The sequence below is a fragment of the Bos taurus genome, chromosome 11 (genome assembly GCF_002263795.3).
Source record: "Bos taurus isolate L1 Dominette 01449 registration number 42190680 breed Hereford chromosome 11, ARS-UCD2.0, whole genome shotgun sequence".
Lineage (NCBI taxonomy): Eukaryota > Metazoa > Chordata > Mammalia > Artiodactyla > Bovidae > Bos > Bos taurus.
Window position 1 is genome coordinate 6,617,278 of NC_037338.1, and position 18,497 is coordinate 6,635,774.

At 45.7% G+C, this 18,497-nt stretch overlaps 1 protein-coding gene across 50 annotated transcripts in view; it reads left to right on the forward strand.

The window, feature by feature from the left end:
- Positions 1-14,553, forward strand: part of MAP4K4 (mitogen-activated protein kinase kinase kinase kinase 4) — a 150,459-nt gene extending 135,906 nt beyond the window's left edge. For 28 of the 50 annotated variants that reach the window (XM_059891663.1, XM_059891670.1, XM_059891689.1 and 25 more), the window contains 6 exons: positions 2,688-2,822; positions 5,406-5,506; positions 7,022-7,171; positions 7,711-7,870; positions 9,309-9,448; positions 11,229-14,553. In XM_059891663.1, the coding sequence (XP_059747646.1) occupies positions 2,688-2,822; positions 5,406-5,506; positions 7,022-7,171; positions 7,711-7,870; positions 9,309-9,448; positions 11,229-11,312 (770 nt within the window). In that variant the 3' untranslated portion in view covers positions 11,313-14,553. Of the gene's footprint in view, positions 1-2,687; positions 2,823-5,405; positions 5,507-7,021; positions 7,196-7,710; positions 7,871-9,308; positions 9,449-11,228 lie in introns of all 50 variants that reach the window. The other 22 variants (XM_024999325.2, XM_024999335.2, XM_059891661.1 and 19 more) reach the window with 1 other exon arrangement.
- The last annotated feature ends 3,944 nt before the right edge of the window (positions 14,554-18,497 follow it).

The window sequence follows — 18,497 nt, forward strand, 5'->3', positions numbered from 1 at the left end:
ATGTTGATTGTAGAAAGTAAGAAATAATGCAGAAGAGCAAACAGGAGGAATAAATCGTAAAATCAGTTCATCCAAAGAAACTGTAAACTTCACTTTGACTTCCAGTCTTGTAAGCATATACACACTCAAAATACATACTCAGGGGAGAGAAGGTCTCTATAAAAATAGTTACGCTACATATTGAGGGAGTACTGTGATACCCGTAACTGATGAGATGGTTTCACCACATGTGTGAATACCCTGCTGTCCATACAGTTGGCGTCTACTCAGGCTTGGTAACCTCTGTCTTGAAGTTGAGGTGTATCCCTGCCATTCTTGTTTGTCCAAACCTGTGGGCTGTTTTCCGTATTCCTTCATGATAGCCATTCTGTGCGGCTGCAGAATGTTTCTCTGCATGGATGGCACTAAAGTTTATTTACTTCTGTTGTAACTTCCATTTATTCCTTTTTTCCCCCCTCCTGTAAACATTTGCATAAGTATCTTTGTAACTCACTTAACCATTCAGCATGTGAATCCATGTTGCCTGGATCATAACGTCCTAATCTGCATTTTTGCTGGGGTTAAAGAGTATGCAGAAGTGTTAAGACCTGTCTCCTCATTACCCACAGGGATTTTGATTTAATCGTCGGCTAACTCAAACTTGCTGTATTTATTTATATGTAACAAATTTCTTGCAATAAGTTTTAGTTTTCAAATAGGTTTTTGGTTTTAAGTAAGATGTCTGTTGAAATGCAAAAATTTCACCATCCATCTTCTACTTAAATGAGGAACCAACCATTTAAGACTTGAGTGCTGATGGAAAATAGGTTTTTGAATTGGAGGAAAAATAAATCTACAGCTGAAAATGGTTGAAGCTTTACTTTGTGATCCAGCGAGCAAGGTGATTTGTGTGGATCAGTAATCAACTGATACCGTTTTTTGGGACCACTTTTTTGGTATTCTTTTTATAGCTTTCATTGGTTTTCAAAATCATAAAAGCAATAACACGACAATTGTAGGGAACTTCAGAAAAAAGGAAGCTTAGGAAAAAGAAAATAAAATGTAACCCCTATCTGAGAGAGATAGTTGTTGTTAACTTTCTAATACATTTCCTCCTCATTTCTATAAATGTATCTCACATAATGGGAATAAAACACTGTACATAAAACAATGTTGTCTTTGTTTCACTTAATGTATTGAGTATCTTCCCACATTCAGAAATTCTTCAAAACTTAAGATTGTGTTGAAGAATAAGACATAATACAGAAAGTGCACAGATTATAAAGAATTACAGGTCCACGAAGAGTCACAGTTAGCCATGGTGTAGCCCCAGCTCCTCCACCCGCCCACGGCGCTCCTGTATTGCCTCCATCGTCGGCCACCCCCCCCACCCCCACCACACACACACACACCGCCCCCCGAGGAAATGCTGTCCTGACTTTGAACACCTTAGTATATACTAGGTATGATTTGATGTCTGTTTTTTTGCCTTCATTGAAATAAACTCAAATAAATGGCAAAAATACTTCTTTTGTGTCTCACTTTTTTTTCTAGAGTAGTTTTATGTTTACGGAGAAAGTGAGCAGAAAGTATAGACAGTCTTATATTGGCCCCCTCCAGTTTCCCCTCTCCTCTGACACTTGTTACAGTGGATGGACCAGTATTAATGCATTATTGTTAGCTGAAATCCACAGTTTAGGTTCTCTCTGAGTGTGTCCTCTGGGTTGAACACATGCATAATTTTATCTACCTTTACGGTGTCATACAGATGAGTTGCATCACCCTAAAATTCCTCTGTGCTCCATCCCTTCCTCGAAGCCCATGGCGACACCTGGCCTTTTTTTGCTCTCTGTTGCCTTTTCCAGAACGTCCTGGGTGGGCTCATGCAGTGTGCAGCCTTTTCAGACAACTGAGAGCAAGTACCTCTTTATGAATCAATGTGATGACTTCTTTTGTCTGTTCTGGGTGCTTGCTCAATACTTCTGCTAGGTTTGTTGTTGTGGTTCAGTCGCTAAGTCATGTCTGACTCCCTGCGACCCTATGGACTGCAGCGTGCCGGGCTTCCCTGTCCTTCACTATCTCCTGGAGTTTGCTCAAAATGAAATTATTTAGCATTGTGTGCACACATGTCCATTGAGTTGGTGATGATATCTAACCATCTCATCCTCTGCTGCCCCCTTCTTTTGCCTTCAGTCTTTCCCAGCATCAGGTCTTTTCTAGTGAGTGAACTCTTTGCATCAGGTGGCCAAAGTATTGGAGCTTCAGCATCAGTCCTTCCAGTGAATATTCAGGGTTGATTTCCTTTAGGGTTGACTGGTTTGATCTTCTTGCTTGCTAGGTTCTCTCTCTTCTAACTGACATATAGGAGTGCTTCACATGTTCTGGGTAGGAGTCTTCTGTTAGCTCTGTGTTGTGTCCATTAGTTTATGGCTTGCCTTTTGCTGGACTGAAGTCCCCAAGTTGGGTGATCTGTGAAACCCTTCTGTGCTCTTAAATGGGAAACCATAGTCACTCCAGAAGGTTTTAAGAATCAGATGACCTAATAGCTTGAATTGAGTGTCTAGTGAAACTGATACAAAACAATTCCCTTGCAGTGGGGGGAGGGGGTGGTATTTATTGTTTATTGCAGTTTATTTTGATTACTGTTGTTAACAAAGATACCTAATTTTGAATATGCGTGTAAATTACTGATTTATTTGTTTTGCTAGGCAAAAAGGATAAGTTACGTGTCTACTATTTGTCCTGGTTAAGAAATAAAATACTTCACAACGACCCGGAGGTTGAGAAGAAGCAGGGCTGGACGACAGTGGGGGACCTGGAAGGCTGTGTGCATTATAAAGTTGGTAAGTCCGCCACGGCCGCAAGGGCTCTGCTTTTCAGAGGTTCAGTTTATCTTTTGTTTAAAATTTATGTGTTTTTGAAGCTTTTAGTGAGAAACCTGTCTCTGATATTCCCAGCTCATTTGAAGCACCTTCTAATCATGAGGTCCACAGGGCTCAGTCTGGATCATAATCAGGTTCACTTCAGCCGTCCCCGACCTCCATCACCCTGACCTTGGACAGTCCACATTCTTCTCTGTAAGATGGGGTTCAGAGGAGCCCCGTTAAGGAAGCATTGCCTGAAGAATGCCAGGCCCCTTGGGTTCTTCCTTGGCCCTGCAAGCTGGTTCTCACTCGAAGCACTGTGGGTCCTTGGCAGTCACTGATGGAATGTTTGAGAGTTTGCCTAAAGAGTTTTGGCCTTTCGGTTTGAATGAAATGCGCTGTGCACAGCTACCGTGCTCATCACTGAGGAAGGAATCTTGCTAGCCGGGCAGCATTTTGTGGCAACATTTTTGTTCTTTTCTCTGCAACATTCATGCCCTGCTTCTCATAAGATTTCACAAGAACAAAACCAAAATACATTTTTTGTGTGTGTTGGGAAAAAAAAAAAAATCAAAATACTGGCTCTAACATTGGAAATTAAGGAGGAACGATGGCATTTAGCCCAGTTACAGTTTTATAGATGAGATGGTGTGTTCTAATTGCATTTGAAATGGAAAGTTGAGAAGATGAGCAACTGGTGTCTCTATATATTTAAGACTGAGGATGTGAGGGGCCTATTGGAAGTTGATTTCTGCTTGTGTGTTTTCTGTTCTTCTGGGTTTATGATATGACATGCGGTGGTCAGCGCTTCTTCTCTCGGGGATATTCCAGTCCTTGGTGGTGTCATCTTGTTGGTGTAATCTGTTCGCAGCCCTCAGCTCACTGGTTGCTAATGAGTGTGAATGCCACCCCGATATTAGAGTGATTCTGAGTGATCCTTTAGGGCTCTAGCCCCTTGGTGTAGGCTTGGGGCTTAGGATTTTCTGTGTTGTGGTCTTCTGTAACATTTTTCCTTGTTGAGAGTGGTAGCTGGAATCATCTAAGGCTGAATGTAATGAACTGGCTTATAACAACTGAAATGTCCCTGAACAGATGATCCACAGGGGAGCGAGTGCAGATGCGTTAGACTGAGTTGGACTTTTCCCCAGGACGGAATGTCCACCCTCACTCGGGCCCGTCGTTCATATAGGATGAATCACAAGCATCCATTTGTTACGTTTAGACTTCTGTTGTTCAGTCGCTCAGTCGTGTCCAGCATTTGCAGCACCACGGACTGCAGCATGCCAGGCTTCCCTGTCCTTCATCAGCTCCCGGAATTTGCTCAGACTCATGTCCATTGTGTTGGTGATGCCATCCAACCTCTGCTGCGCCTTCTCCTGCCTTCCATCTTTCCCAGCATCAGTGTCTTTTCCAATGAGTCGGCTCTTCACACCAGGTGGTCAAAGTAGTATTCAGTTGACCCAGACGTGTGCTGTGTAGTATGGTTGCCATCAAGAACAGGGAAGGTGGGAGTGGGTATTTAAATTTATTTGTAAATTAATTAACGTGAATTAAACTTTAAAGTTTCGATCCTCAGTGACACTAGTACATTCCAAGTGTCCCATAGCCCCATGTAACATAAAACCTTTCCACCGTCACGGAAAACTCTATCCTGTCAGCACTGGATGGCCTCTTAGAATCGTTTGTATCATCACAGTCCTGTGATTCATTTGAATAGTGACAACACATGGAATTTAACAAGGAGAGTTATCAAGTCAACAAGCTGAGTCTCACGGTCAAAGTCAGGATCAAGTAGCGCTGTGGTTTAGAGTGGCTGTGCAGACACTGGGGTCTACACCAGCCAATAAGTCAGATGCGGCCAGGGCCATCTGGGTGTCTGCTTTTAGCAGACATGCTGGCTGTTAGAGAACTGAGACAGCTGTGTAAAGAAGGCCTTCATATGTAAGTATAAATTTACAGCGAGATTTTCTTTACTTTTGGTACAGGATGTAGAATCCTATGTAGAATCCTACCAATTACTACTATCTCTATAGCTGGAAGTGCTGTAAAGTGATACTTGGTCTTACACACAGAAACAGATAGAATTCAAATTCAGTTGATGAGTATTTTGTCATAGTTTTTCCATCTGTAAGCTCCACGTGGGACTCGGGAAAGCCCACGTGGAAGATTTGACCTCTTGCTGATATTCAGGAACCTCTTGGCTGGTAAATCACATCATTATCCTTTGGAATTAATGCTGAGTCCTCCGGACAACAGGGTGGAAAGGTCGACGCTGTCCTTGATTATTAAATACTAAGAACGGTAGTAGCAGCATTGAAATTGCTTATTGATAGTAACCAGGGTATGGAGTGGAGTCCAGCACAACATTGAGGAAGATGGGGACAGCCTGAATGTATATTCAGGAATCTGGAAAGTGAACCAGTGCCTGGCCTGCCAGCATTGTTCTCTTACTGGTTTGGATGGATCAACAGGGAAGGGCATGTTTGCAGAGTTTTCAGAAGGCCGCAGAAGGGACTGAGAGGTCCACCATGATACTGACCTGTGCTCTTCTTACTGTTTCAGTAAAATATGAAAGGATCAAATTTCTGGTCATTGCTTTGAAGAACTCTGTGGAAGTCTACGCATGGGCACCCAAGCCATATCACAAATTCATGGCCTTTAAGGTAATAACGACGAGTGCGCTTAAAAATAGTATCAGCCATGCACACTGTGACCAAGAGCCAGGGAATAAGTCAGCTGATCATTTATTTAAAACTGCGCTGTTAGAAGGGGGACAACAAGCCAAGGAATCAAAATTGAAATATATGTGTATGTCTGTGATACTGTGGGCTTCCCTGGTAGCTCAGCTGGGAAAGAATCCTCCTACAGTGCAGGAGACCCCGATTCAATTCCTGGGTTGGGAAGATCCCCTGGAGAAGGGATAGGCTCCCCACTTCAGTATTCATGGGCTTCCGTGATGGCTCAGATGGTATAGAGAATCTGCCTGCAAGGCAGGAGCCCTGGGTTGGGAAGATCCCCTGGAGAAGGGAACTGCCACCCACTCCAGCAGTCTGGCCTGAAGCATTCCATGGACTATATATACAGTCCATGGGGTCACAAAGAGTTGGACACGACTGAGTGACTTTCATTTTCAATTTTTTATCAGCAGTAGGCAGCTTCCAGGTACATCTGTTCAACAGAGGACTAATTAAGAGCGAAGTTACAGAAATTTTTAATGACTTAGTGATATATATTATACATTAAATAGAATAAGTACTAAAAATATGTATACTGTTTTTTGTTTCAAGAAAAATACTGTAGAGAAATACTGGCAGTTATTTTGTGGGTGTTTTTAATATGTTTTTGTAATTCTAGACTGCACTAAATACAAATTTTATAAACTTTTTAGTTAAAAATGATATTACTATGACACAAGATATTATAAATCACTTAATAAATATTTCTGATATTAGACACAAAACTTTAAGCATCACCCCTGGGCCTGTTTTAGTGCAAGGTGAGAAATTAATAAGAGTTTTTTTTTTTTAAATGATTATTTACTTATTTTTTAAAATAGTTTTGACATATTAAGGGTAGGCCTCCATTATCTGGAAAATTGACATATTTAGATAGCTTATTTGATTCTCCAGTACAGCAAGATAAGTGGGATTATCATATTTGCTTTAAAATAAAGCCACATATTATTGACTAAAAGCAATTGATTGTAAAGTTAAAATTATTTTTTGAGATCTGATCTTAATCACCTTCATGGACCAAGTACTGTACTCATTATTTTATACATAAATAGCTTATTTGGATCTGTCTCATGAGCTATAGGTATTGACGTTACAGGCCACCCAGGCTGTTACAGTACATGGTAGCCTCTCATTACCACTATTAAACGAGTTGGAGAGTTAAAGTGGAAATGTGAGTAGCTCTGTAGAGACTGTGATGACCACACTGATAAAAGTCTCCATATGTGTTTCTTGCACCGCCCCTCCCTCTCTCCATCGTCTGCATTAGAGTAGTTGCTGCTAACTGATAAGAGCAAAATAAAGACTCACTGTATTTTTGCTTATGGTTTTGCCAGGGTGGTTCAGTCACTGAGTACTGAGTGCCTGGCTCTGGCTTCTCCAGTGGGAACCGTCAGGCCTAAGTTTTGCTCATCTCACTGCTGCTTCTCGCCTGCTCCTTTGCAGTCATTTGGTGAGCTGGTGCACAAGCCGTTGCTGGTGGATCTCACTGTTGAGGAAGGCCAGAGGCTGAAAGTGATCTATGGATCCTGTGCTGGATTCCATGCTGTTGATGTGGACTCAGGATCGGTCTATGACATTTACCTACCAACACACGTAAGAAAGAACCCACACTCTATGGTTGGTTGACTGGCTTCATTTTGTTTTGACTTTTCTCTCTGCTCTGCTCAGTGCACTAACACGGGCAGGGGCTCCTCGCTTCCCCTTTGCAGTGGGGGTGAGTATTTCAGTGACGTGCCCTCTTCAGTAGCTCTCTGCTCCTGTCTCTGAAGCCCTCCCGAGACCCGCCTAGCCCTGCTTTCACTAACCCGGGATGGGAGGGGGCAGCTGCTGGCAGGTCAGGACAGCCACGGGGTGGGGCTGGTTAGAGGAATGTAATGTATTGAATGGAGCCCACAGTCCAAATATATTCCAGGGGCGTCAGGAGATGTGAATGAGTAGCATATAGGGCGTATCAGAGGTAGACTTTCAGATATATCTGACACCACGTGGGTTCTCCACAATGTTGTCCAGTTGCTGTATTTATCACCAGGAAGCTGAGCCAGTGCCTTTGCACAAGACACTCTTATTAAGCCCACGTGCAGGAACAGAGGTGGCCACCAACGTGCTTCCTTGTGCTTTTTCCCCTTCTCCAGATCCAATGTAGCATCAAACCCCACGCAATCATCATCCTCCCCAACACAGATGGCATGGAGCTCCTGGTGTGCTATGAAGATGAAGGGGTTTACGTGAACACGTACGGGAGGATCACCAAGGACGTGGTTCTGCAGTGGGGAGAGATGCCAACGTCTGTAGGTACGTATCCCTGAGCGGAAGCAGTCGTGTTTGTTAAAGTAGGGCCTTTCTTGAGGATATGTGTGTTTCAGATACTGGTGTTACATGGTGTTCAGACCGTTTGACCATTTAACAGAGTGGTTGGCAGTAGGTGTTGGGAAAGGTGGATTGTACACTGTGATGCGTCATAGTCTTATGTTAGGACAAACTCTTAATAGTTTTTTTTTTTTTAATCAATTCATTTATTTTGTTATTTAGTTGCTAAGTTATGTCCAGCTGTTGGTGGCCACATGGACTGCAGCACGCCAGGCTTCCCTGTCCTTTACGATCTCCTGGAGCTTGCTCAGATTCATGTCCATTGAGTCAGTGATGCCATCCAACCACCTCATCCTCTGTTGCCCCCCTTCTCCTCCAGCACTCAGTCTTTCCCAGCATCAGGGTCTTTTCTAATGAGTTGGCTCTTCCCATGTTTTTTTTTTAATTATTTATTTTCTTTCTGGCTGTGCTGGGTCTTTGTTGCTGCAGGCGTTTTTCTCTAGTTGTGGCAAGTAGGAGCTACTCTGTACTTGTGGTGTGCAGGCTTCTCTAGTTGTGGCTCACAGGCTTAGCTGCTCCACAGCATGTGGGATCTTCCCAGATCAGGGATCGAACCCATGTCTCCTGCATTGGCAGGCAGATGTTTTACCACTGAGCCACCAGAGAAGCCCCAAGTAATCATTTCTTAAAGCTCTGTCTCCACAGTTCTCCATTTAATCCAAGGCAGCCAGGGACAGTAAGACAGATGTAGTTGTGACTAATGGGTGGAAGGCGAGGGGAACAGGAAGGTGAGTGATGCTGTGGCGGTCTCATGGCCCACCGCAGTCCACACACAGCCTCTGACCTTCTCTGCACATGTCCTGAAGACTGACGTCTGGAACCCTGTTGGCTCCAAGTTTATTTCCCCAAACTACTTTGGTTTTATAGCAGCCAAGTCTCTGGCTCTGTCCACTTGCCTTTTCTTCTCCCTGGTAATTGGTGTGAGGAAAATAGAAGCCAAACTATGGACAGGGACTGGGGGTAATGCTCCAGCATGTCCTCCTTGGAGGCATCAACAGACTCAGCTGATAATTTAAAACATCACCTTCCAGGATGACCCACAAGGTTGCACGTGTAGAGTCCCTTACATCAGTGGTCCCCATCCTTCTTGGCTCCAGGGAGCAGTTTTGTGGAAGCCATAGGAGAGGAGGGAGGGTTTGGGGATGAGTCAAGCCCATTATGTTTATTGTGTACTTTATTTCAGCTCCACCTCAGATCATCAGCCATTAGATTCCGGAGGCTGGGGACCCCTGTCTTACAAAAACCTCCAAATGCCAGCTGTTTAGTGGGGTGGTGTGTGTGTGTGTGTATGTGAAACCTGAGCAGCTTCTTTCCATGGCTGTTTCCTCATCTTTAACAATATGTGTTTTCCTCTCTCAAAAAGCATATATTCGATCCAATCAGACGATGGGCTGGGGAGAAAAGGCCATAGAGATCCGATCTGTGGAAACTGGCCACTTGGATGGCGTGTTTATGCATAAAAGGGCTCAAAGGCTGAAGTTCTTGTGTGAACGTAATGACAAGGTAACAGTCTCCTTAGGGATTCTTTTTAGATGTTATTTTTCAGCTGTGGTTTATTTTCCATGGAGTTCTGTGAAGCCTTTCCTTGGCATGGTGATAGATTTCTGAAATAACTTTATCAAGGAACTTTTCAGTAGTGACTTTTTAGATCCATTAATGGAGGTCAGGATATATTTTATTTTGTTTTTGTTGAGGGGGTGGACATGTTTATCTCTGCAGAAATCATTCTGTGTTGGGTTTTTGTTGTCTTTTGAGGGTTTTTGTTTTTTTTTTCCCCATTAGGTGGCCTGTCCGGGCTGTGTTTAGTTTAGGGATAGAAAAGGTTGAAGCTCCCAGTTTAGATGGATGGAACTCTTTCATGATTAGAAAGAACCCTCATGCACTTTTAAGTAAGAGGGGAAATTTTCCTTCCCCTGATATATGTTTGAAATACACCACTTGTTAGTCTATCTTTCGAGTATTGACGTAACTGCATTGTTTTCCTGGCGTAAGTGCCTAAGAGGAGAAATTATTTTATGCAAAAGCTGGAGTGCTGCCTACAGGTGAGACCTGTGAGACCCCAGAGCATCAAAGCCCAAGTTAAAACTTTTGCTTTTCCAAACTGGCCACATCGTTTTCTTCTCTAGGACTCCCTTCCTCCCCAAACCAGCCTTGGAGTGGAGCAGACAGCTGGCCAAGGGTGTTGACCCCTCTGGCCTTTTCTAAGCTTAGATTTCTCTCTTTTCTGTCACTTGGATGAAAATATGACTACCTGAGGCAGCCCACTACAGCCTTAGAAACATTCCCACCTCTTGCTTCACACTGAAATACATTAAGCCTTCCAGTCACCAGACCTCAGGTTGACTTCTCAGATGAAGAGGAGCTGTCATCTCCCTTTGGCAGGTGGGCCTCCCGCCCAACGAGGTGCTCCACTCCATCCACATCCCCCCGGACCACTTCCTCCACAGTCCAGTCCTCTGGCTCATTCACCGGTGCACTTGACCTACATAATATCTCCGAAATCTTTTATCTTGGAAATCCACGCAGCCTCAGAGCTAACCGAGGATTTTACCAGCTTTGGGGTTTACATTTTCCTAAGTATGTTCAGTGGAACCATAACCACGGTATTCTTTGAACTTCAGGCATTTAAATTTTTTTTTTAATCATTCATGATGTCACACCCATCAGGGTTTATTAATAAAAGGCGCAAAACTAAATTATTTATTTTTTGGACAGTAGAGTCCTATGAAATAACCAAAACATTCAGTTTCATTTTTTAAAAGAGAAAAACAAGGCACTGAGCCGCCTCCCCACTGATCACTGAGTTTGCCAAACACGTTGATCTTTCGGAAAGTGTTAAGGGTGGAGGTGAGCACAGATGGTCCAGTTTGGGGAACATCCCCTTGTTTCCTCTGTGTTCTCACAATAGGGCATGGGGTGCACAGAGTCACCCCTTGGCTAAGGAGTCTTCCTAAGTTAAGAAAATGTTAGTCGTTCAGCCTCCTCCAGCTCTTTGTGACTCCCTCCCTGGGCTGTAGGCCCACCAGGCTCCTGTGTCCATGAAATTCTCCAGGCAAGAATACTGGAGTGGGTTGCCATTCCTACTCCAGGGAATCTTCCTGACCCCGGTCTCCCTGCACTGCTGGCAGATGGCTTTACTGTCTGAGCCATCAGAGAAGCCCTTCTAGTGGAAATGAAAACTGGCTCCTTGCTGATGAATGGACATCACCCCAGATTTCCTTTGGGAGGGGGCCTCCAGGATTTCGGGGTCCCCCTCACTCCTCTCCCCGCTCTCCCCCTGCAGGTGTTCTTTGCCTCCGTCCGGTCTGGGGGCAGCAGCCAGGTTTACTTCATGACTCTCGGCAGGACCTCTCTTCTGAGCTGGTAGGAGTGGCGGGCTAGGCTGCGGCCCTGGAGGTGTCGACCATGAGAACCCGGAGATCCTGGCAACTGGAGCGCGGACCTGCCCGGGCCGCGTGGGCAGGGGTCTCCTCCCCGCCCCCACCCGCTCTTACCAGTTCATCCCCATTCTCTTCTTGTCCTGTTCGAAATAAATCGAGGCTGCATCGCAGCTGGTGCTGTTGAGACTGCCATCAGGTGCTATCCGAGCTGGGATGGAGCGGCGGGCAGAACGCATGCGCATTCCCTCCAGCTCCAGTGTTCCTTGTCTGCGGCTCCATGCTGGGGCGTCTGCAGGTGGAGACCAGACGCCGGCGGGGTGGGGGTTGGCAGGTGTAAACGTGCGCTCGGAGGAACAGGTCGCTGAAGCCAAGAGCAGATTTAATATAGTAACATTAACAACGTATTTAATTGACATTTCTTTTTTTTTTTGTAATGTGACCATATGTGGACAAAGAAGAAGGTGCAGGTTTAAGAAGTTAATATTTATAAAATGTGAAAGACACAGTTACTAGGATAACTTTTTTGTGGGTGGGGCTTGGGAGGCGGGCGGGTGGGTTTAGGGACCCATTTGGTTTCTTGGGAATATTTTTTTTTTTTGGCCAAGAACTCAGTCGTTTTTCTGTGTACCAAGTTTTGCCTAAAATCACGTGCAGATGATTCTTTTAAAAAAAAGGAAAAAGAAAGGGTGTGCATTTGTATCCTGCCCAGAACCTTGTTGTGTGACAGTATTAGCGCTGCCTCGGTCAAAGGTTTAATTTTTGTTTAAACCTGGAAGTGCAACAGCAGTTTCACCACGATCGGCACTTGCAGAGGGGAAAAAAAATCTTTTTCAACCACGTGTTTATTTTTTCGCCTACCTCATTGTTTTTAATGCATTAAGAGGTGGTTTAGTTTCTATGTCTTTGGAGGAAAACATTAATGTTTAACCTTAATACCAAAATGATCCAATTGAAGTTTGACTGTTATTTTGTCACGTCTCAGTAGGCACAAGAGAAATTGTCCCCGAAGGTGGGAAACAGCCACGAGGCTTGTCCGCTGATGGGCACGTCTGCTTTCTGAGCTGAGAAAGCAGATCACGTCGTTTTCCACCAGATTCATCAGGGGTGGTGGTGGATGGACAGGCGGCCATTGCCCACAGCACACGAGGCCTCGCTGTTCTCAGCTCGGAGTTTGCAGACAGGTGGTCATATGGGGGACAACCCCACGAACTGTCGACAGTGTTGCCGGAACCTTTCCTTGGGGCCGGGGGTGTTTCCCTTTTTCTAAAAATGCAATGCACTAAAACTATTTTAAGAATGTAGTTAATACTGCTCATTCATAAGATAGCATCTTCCTGCGTTTCGGGTGTGATATCAGAGCCCTGGCTTCTCGAGTGCTCTCCCTTGCTCACTCTCTGCGCGCTCTCTCTGTTTTTTAAACCAGTTTTACTTTATGAATATGTTCATGACATTTGTAATAAATGTCTTGGGTAATAATTGGTTTCATGGCTTCTGGTCACTGGCTTCCTCTGAGCATGTTGGTTATATTGATTATTTGTTAAAGGGTGGCTCAGCTGTCGGCCTGTCCTCTGGCAGAGTTCTGATGGGAATCTCATTCACCAAACAAAAGCTCGGTGTGGCCTAGGCTTATTCCTCCTCCGTGGTGAATTTGCTTTTATGACATCAAAGCGGAGGTTTTCCACCTTGAGAAATTAACAATCACTTGCACCTGTTTGCTGAGTCTGCCCCCACCCCCCACCCCCAAAGCCGCATCCCATTGGGCATATGCCTTGACCTGTTGTTCTCTTCCTCCTGGGTCAGCATTTTTGCCAGAGGCTCCCCCTTTGAATTTCAAAAATGTAGTGAAGAGTACACAGGCTCACAAATGCAGAAACAACAGCTGGTCACGTACACCCACCACAGCAGCAGCCGCTGAGAAAACCTGTCTCCATGTTGGAAGGATTCAGGCTGGGGAAACAGGCTTTCCATGCGTGTTGACTTCAGCGTAGTGCTGGCGTCTAAGGCAGAAAGAACCAGTTCTGTTCTGGTCATTTGTACTTAAAGGAGAGAAGATCTGGGCACTAATCCTGCCCTTGGCAGGAGTTCTGAGACTGGCCAGACCAATCACTGTGGGGCTGCAGTCCTTGCCACATCACTGCTGGTGATTCCCTTCTCGGGTTGGCTTTTGACGGGAGACAAAATGTGCCCCAGCAAACACATGCACCAGGAGGAGAACGGACGGCATAGTGGGGTCAGTTGTAGCCCCTCCCATGACTTCAGCAAAAGGCCAAGTTGGGCAGGTGTCTTTCAAAAAAATACTAAACTTCTGATGCCAACATGAAAGATATAAAAAGGTTGAGGATGATGGGCTCTGAGCTCAGGTCAGCGTGGGCCTGTCCTACCTGGGCAGCAACTGTTGGTGTGGGAGTTGAACGTGATTGAATCTGTCACTGGGCTTGGCTGACCGAGGTCAACCAGCCACTGGTCCCCTGGTCGGGTGCCTGTGGTCTCCTTCCTTGCCTGGGGTGTCCCTTCCTCCTTGGCCTTCCCGCCGTGCAGACCAGCTTAGGTTGCTACAGCTTCAAGCAGACGCCAGGTTAGCTTTCTCCATGGAAGATGGCAGGCTCTCTCCATTTCATTGCTAACAGGGTAGTGACTTCACTCAAGTGCCAAGATGGCAAAATTAGCAGGAGAATTTAGTATTGTGCCGATACCACTAAATATGGAACCTAGAAAACCATGACAGTTCTTCCAAACAAAATACCAGTATGGCTCTAGGTTTAGTTGAAGCTTTAATAAGTGATACTTTTCTGTATTTAAAACGGAGTCTTTATATTGAGTGCAGTTTTTTGGGGTTTTTTTTTTTTTTTTTTTTTTTACTTTTTCTCATGCACATGTTGTGTTGAAGAAAATGTTTACAAAAAATAGTTTTGTTACACTAATGGGCATCACATATTTATGGTCTATTTTTAAGTGATTTTCTATGGGTTATTTAGGCTTTTGTTTTAGTTGTAGTCCACTTAAATGATGGTTCATAATCCCTAATTTTGCCAATCATAAATTTGCTAAACAGTAATGCAAATGACAAGCTGCATTAAGTTTACTAATCAGAACTGCGAAGCAGACTGGTGGCAAGTACACAGCCTTCTTTTTTCAGTGCTAACTTGTCTTCTGTGTATTATGAAAATGACTGTTGTCCCTCTTCTCCCCTTTTTTTGGTCCTTAAATAAAGTAAAAGTGACACCTGTTTCATGTGGCATGAGTTTCAAATATATTCAGTTCCTGCAGAATGTTTACTTTCTATAAGGATCCTCCTTCCCCGGTGCCACCCCAAGGCCCGAGTGAGCAGCTCCCAGATTTTGCCACCTCCCTGAAAGGGGTGGCCCAGGGGATTCCCAGGCACAAGTTACAAAAGCGGCAAACATTTGTTCAGAGATCTTACAATGAGGGACTTCTCTAGGGGTCCAGTAGTTAAGAATCCACCTCCCTTGAAGGGGACATGGGTTCGATTCCTGGTCCAGGAAGATTCCACTTGCTGCGAGGTGACTAAGCCCCTGTGCCTCAACTGCAGAGCTGGAGCAACCCACTCGAAGGAAGCGCTTGTGCCACAAGGGCAGCCGTGAACCGACACAGCTAAATAAATAGATACTTTATTTAAAATCTTACAATGAAGTTGATAGTGAGCTCTTGATGGCCATGTTTCTGAAACCGAAAGCACAAGTAAAGCTTCTTTACTTTTCTTCTTAGGAAGAAACCGGCTTGTTTTTCCAAGCCTGAATTGAATCAAGAAGTAAAGTACATGCTGTCTGTTCTGTAGCTAATTGGACGTTGAAAGGAACCCTTTCTCAAATTGGTTCGTAAACAAGAACCTAAGCCTGATCATTGGAGCTCCTCCAGTGCTAAGTCATCATGGCCCTGCCGTGGATGTCCTCCGTCAACACCCATACACCCCCAGCCCGTGGCTTGGCAGGAACGCTCCACACTGGGTACATCCCAGGTCAGCCGTGGGTGTCAGCACTTTGCCAGAGCCCCCGAGATGGGGAGGAATAGCCATGCAACTTCATCATCAATTACACGTTGGTCAGCTAGCTCCTCTCTGCTTCATGCTAGAAACACGTTCCTGCTCTAAGGTGAAAATAAACTTGGAAATACCTAGGCCACCAGATGAACGAGTTACCTTCCTCATCTGTTGCAGCTGGTGTGGGTGACGGGGAATAAACCCCCGGTGGTCTGTTGTTCCGGCTTCCCTCCGTTGGTGGGGGTTCACGGGAGGTCCAGTGGGTCAGGCCATCCCCTCTAAGGATGACTTGGTGTCGCTGCTGCTGTCTGCCATCTAGACTCAGACAGTGCCCATGCTTCGCTTTATCAGAAGTAGGTGCTGCGTTTTGCAAAGTAAAATCGCTAAGGATTTAAGCCGTTTTCTCAGGAGGGAAGTAACAGGTGTTCAGGTCGGAGATGCTCACATCTGGTCTGGTCCACCCTGCCCTTCGCTGTGAGATGCTCGTATCATGTGGGATGTGCGTTTCAGAATCTGCCTGGCACTCCTCCACCTCTGCCTCTGTCTGACCTCACTTCCTTGTGCTCATAGTTCACCTCACTTCTCTCTGATTCCCTGATGATGGCCCGACGTTACTTTGTTCGTTCTGTTTGTATCTGTATACAGACCCAGCATATGACAGTATTCTGGCAAATCCCATGGACAGAGGAGCTGGGGGTGGGGCTGCAGTCCATGGGGTCGCAAGAGTCGGACGTGACTGAGTCACCAGCATGCATTTGAGCTGCGATTGGTTCTCACTGGTTTGCTCCTCTAATTTCCTTCCTGTTCGCTTTAGTAGCTTGAAATGAAACCTCTGATCATCTGAAGAGGAGGCCAGGCCCCTGTGCAGCATGGGGCTTGTAAGGAAGTGCCCTGGGGCAGCTAGACCTCCGGGGGGGCTGCGAGCCCCGCCTCCTCCAGCCACGGACCACCCAGTCCTGGAGCAGACCTCCAGCCCTATCGGCTGCATCTTGGCTTCTTGTGAAGACACTGGGACCTCGATGCCTAGGTCTTATCTCCTCGTTTCCTTGGTTACAGGAAATTTGAATTCGATGGTCCAACACAAGATTATTGTTTTTCTTACGGTCTGAATTATACAGTTCTGGCAGCTTCTCCCCTCAGAACTCCTGCTGCAGAGAGATGACGTGGATGGAGCATCAGCCAAGCAGCGCTGCTAGTTCCTTACGTGGAAACCAGTATTAAACAGCTTTTCTACAATAAACTATATTAAATACTGCCTTTGATTACTTTATTGACAATTTTATTGAGGTGATCCATACCACACAATTCACCATTAAAAAAATGCATGTAACTCAGTGGCCTTTAGTCCTTCAGAGTTGCATATACATCCCCACAAATCCTGTCTTTATACGTGGTTATCACCCCAAGAAGGCAGCCTGTACCCCTCTGCCGCCATCCCTTGGTCTGCCCCGCTCCCATGCCCCTGAACGCCATGCAGTCTGTCCTCCACCCTCTCGTGATGTGGGCGCGTCTCTTGGACGTTCCACGTCACTCGTTTGTCACTGGCTCCTTCAGCTTAGGACGTCTGGAGCTGCAACCCCGTTTCTTTCTCTGTGTCTGTCTGCCTTTGTTTTGACATCCTCGGTTCATCATAGTTGCTATTGCTGCTTTCTTTCAGCCTTGGGATTGAGGGACCACCGCACTGAGAGCAGAGAAATTCATTTACTTTTTTTTTTTTTTTTCACACCAAGACTGAAATTGTGGATTTCACCCAGCACACCTCAGTTCCGAGTCACTTCCTAAGTTCTCCATTCCACCTTTGTGTCCAGACTCTGATTCCGGCCACTGTGCGATTCACACAAGCACGCATCCCGTGCAGAAGTTGAGAATCCGGTAGTAACTACAACATTGTGCATCACGGCACGTTCGTGTATGGCCCGGTGACTAACAAGAGCAAACAGTTCCATTCCTCTTGACTACCCCTGTCCTGTGGCTGGAATGCAGGGTGGGGCAGGTAACTGTCGCTAAGAGTTCAGGTTGTAATCTCCCTTTTGTTGAAGTACAACCGTCTTGTTAAACTCCTGATGCTTTGATGGGCTTCCCAGCTGGCTCAGTGGTAAACAATTCACCTGCCAATACAGGAGACACAGGAGATCCCTGTGTGTGTTCAATTCCTGGGTTGGGAAGATCCCTAGGAGGAGGAATTGGCAACCTGCTCCAGTATCCTTGCCTGGGAAATCCTATGGACAGAGGAGTCCATGGGGTCGCCAAGAGTCGGACACGACAACAAATGCTTTGATACCATTCTGGAAGGTCAGATGCAGTCGTTCCAGCACAACATTTATGTTGAAGCCATTGTGGTTGTGAACCGGGTGTAGCCTAAGTGAGTGCTTCTGGAATCTGCCGGAAGTAAGGGCTTCTTGTGGAGGACCAAACTCTTGTCTTAGAAGATAGTTCCCCAAGATCAGTTCATCAAGTTCGACTGAGAGCATATTTGTAACCTCCAAGTATCTGCATCAGAATAACTCGCTTTACACACAAAACAGTTGATCCTTTCAGTCAGTGCTTCTGAAGCACCATACTTTGAGCCACTCACTGTGTTGCTGCTGAGCTTACTGTATAACATGAAGGGAGAGGATCCAGTTGTGGCTCAGACTCCAAAAGGAAGTTTATTATAAAGAATTGGAAAGAGGTGCTGGCCACCCTGCAGCCGTGGTGTTGCAGGAAGGGGGACCCTTTCCAGAGCCCCAAACTGGGCTTTTGGCTAACACTTGGAAATGAATTGTCCGAGGAGACACATGGGCTGACAAAGCAAGAGATTTTATTGGGAAAGGGCACCTGGGTGGAGAGCAGTAGGGTAAGGGAACCCAGGAGAACAGCTCTGCCGCTTGGCTCGCTTGGTGATGGGATTAGTTTCCGGGTGGTCTTTGGCCAGTCATTCAGATTCAGAGTCTTTCCTGGTGGCGCACGCGTCGCTCGGCCAAGATGGATGCTAGCGAGAGGGATTCTGGGAAGTGGACGGACACGCAGTGTCTCCTTTCGACCTTTCCCGAACTCTTCTGGTTGGTGGTGGCTTATTAGTTCCGTATTCCTTACCAGGATCTCCTGTCATAAAACAACTCGTGCGAATGGTTACTAAAGGGCCTGACCAGGGTGGGCAGTTTCAGTCAGTGCTTCCCCTGACAATGGAGCACCC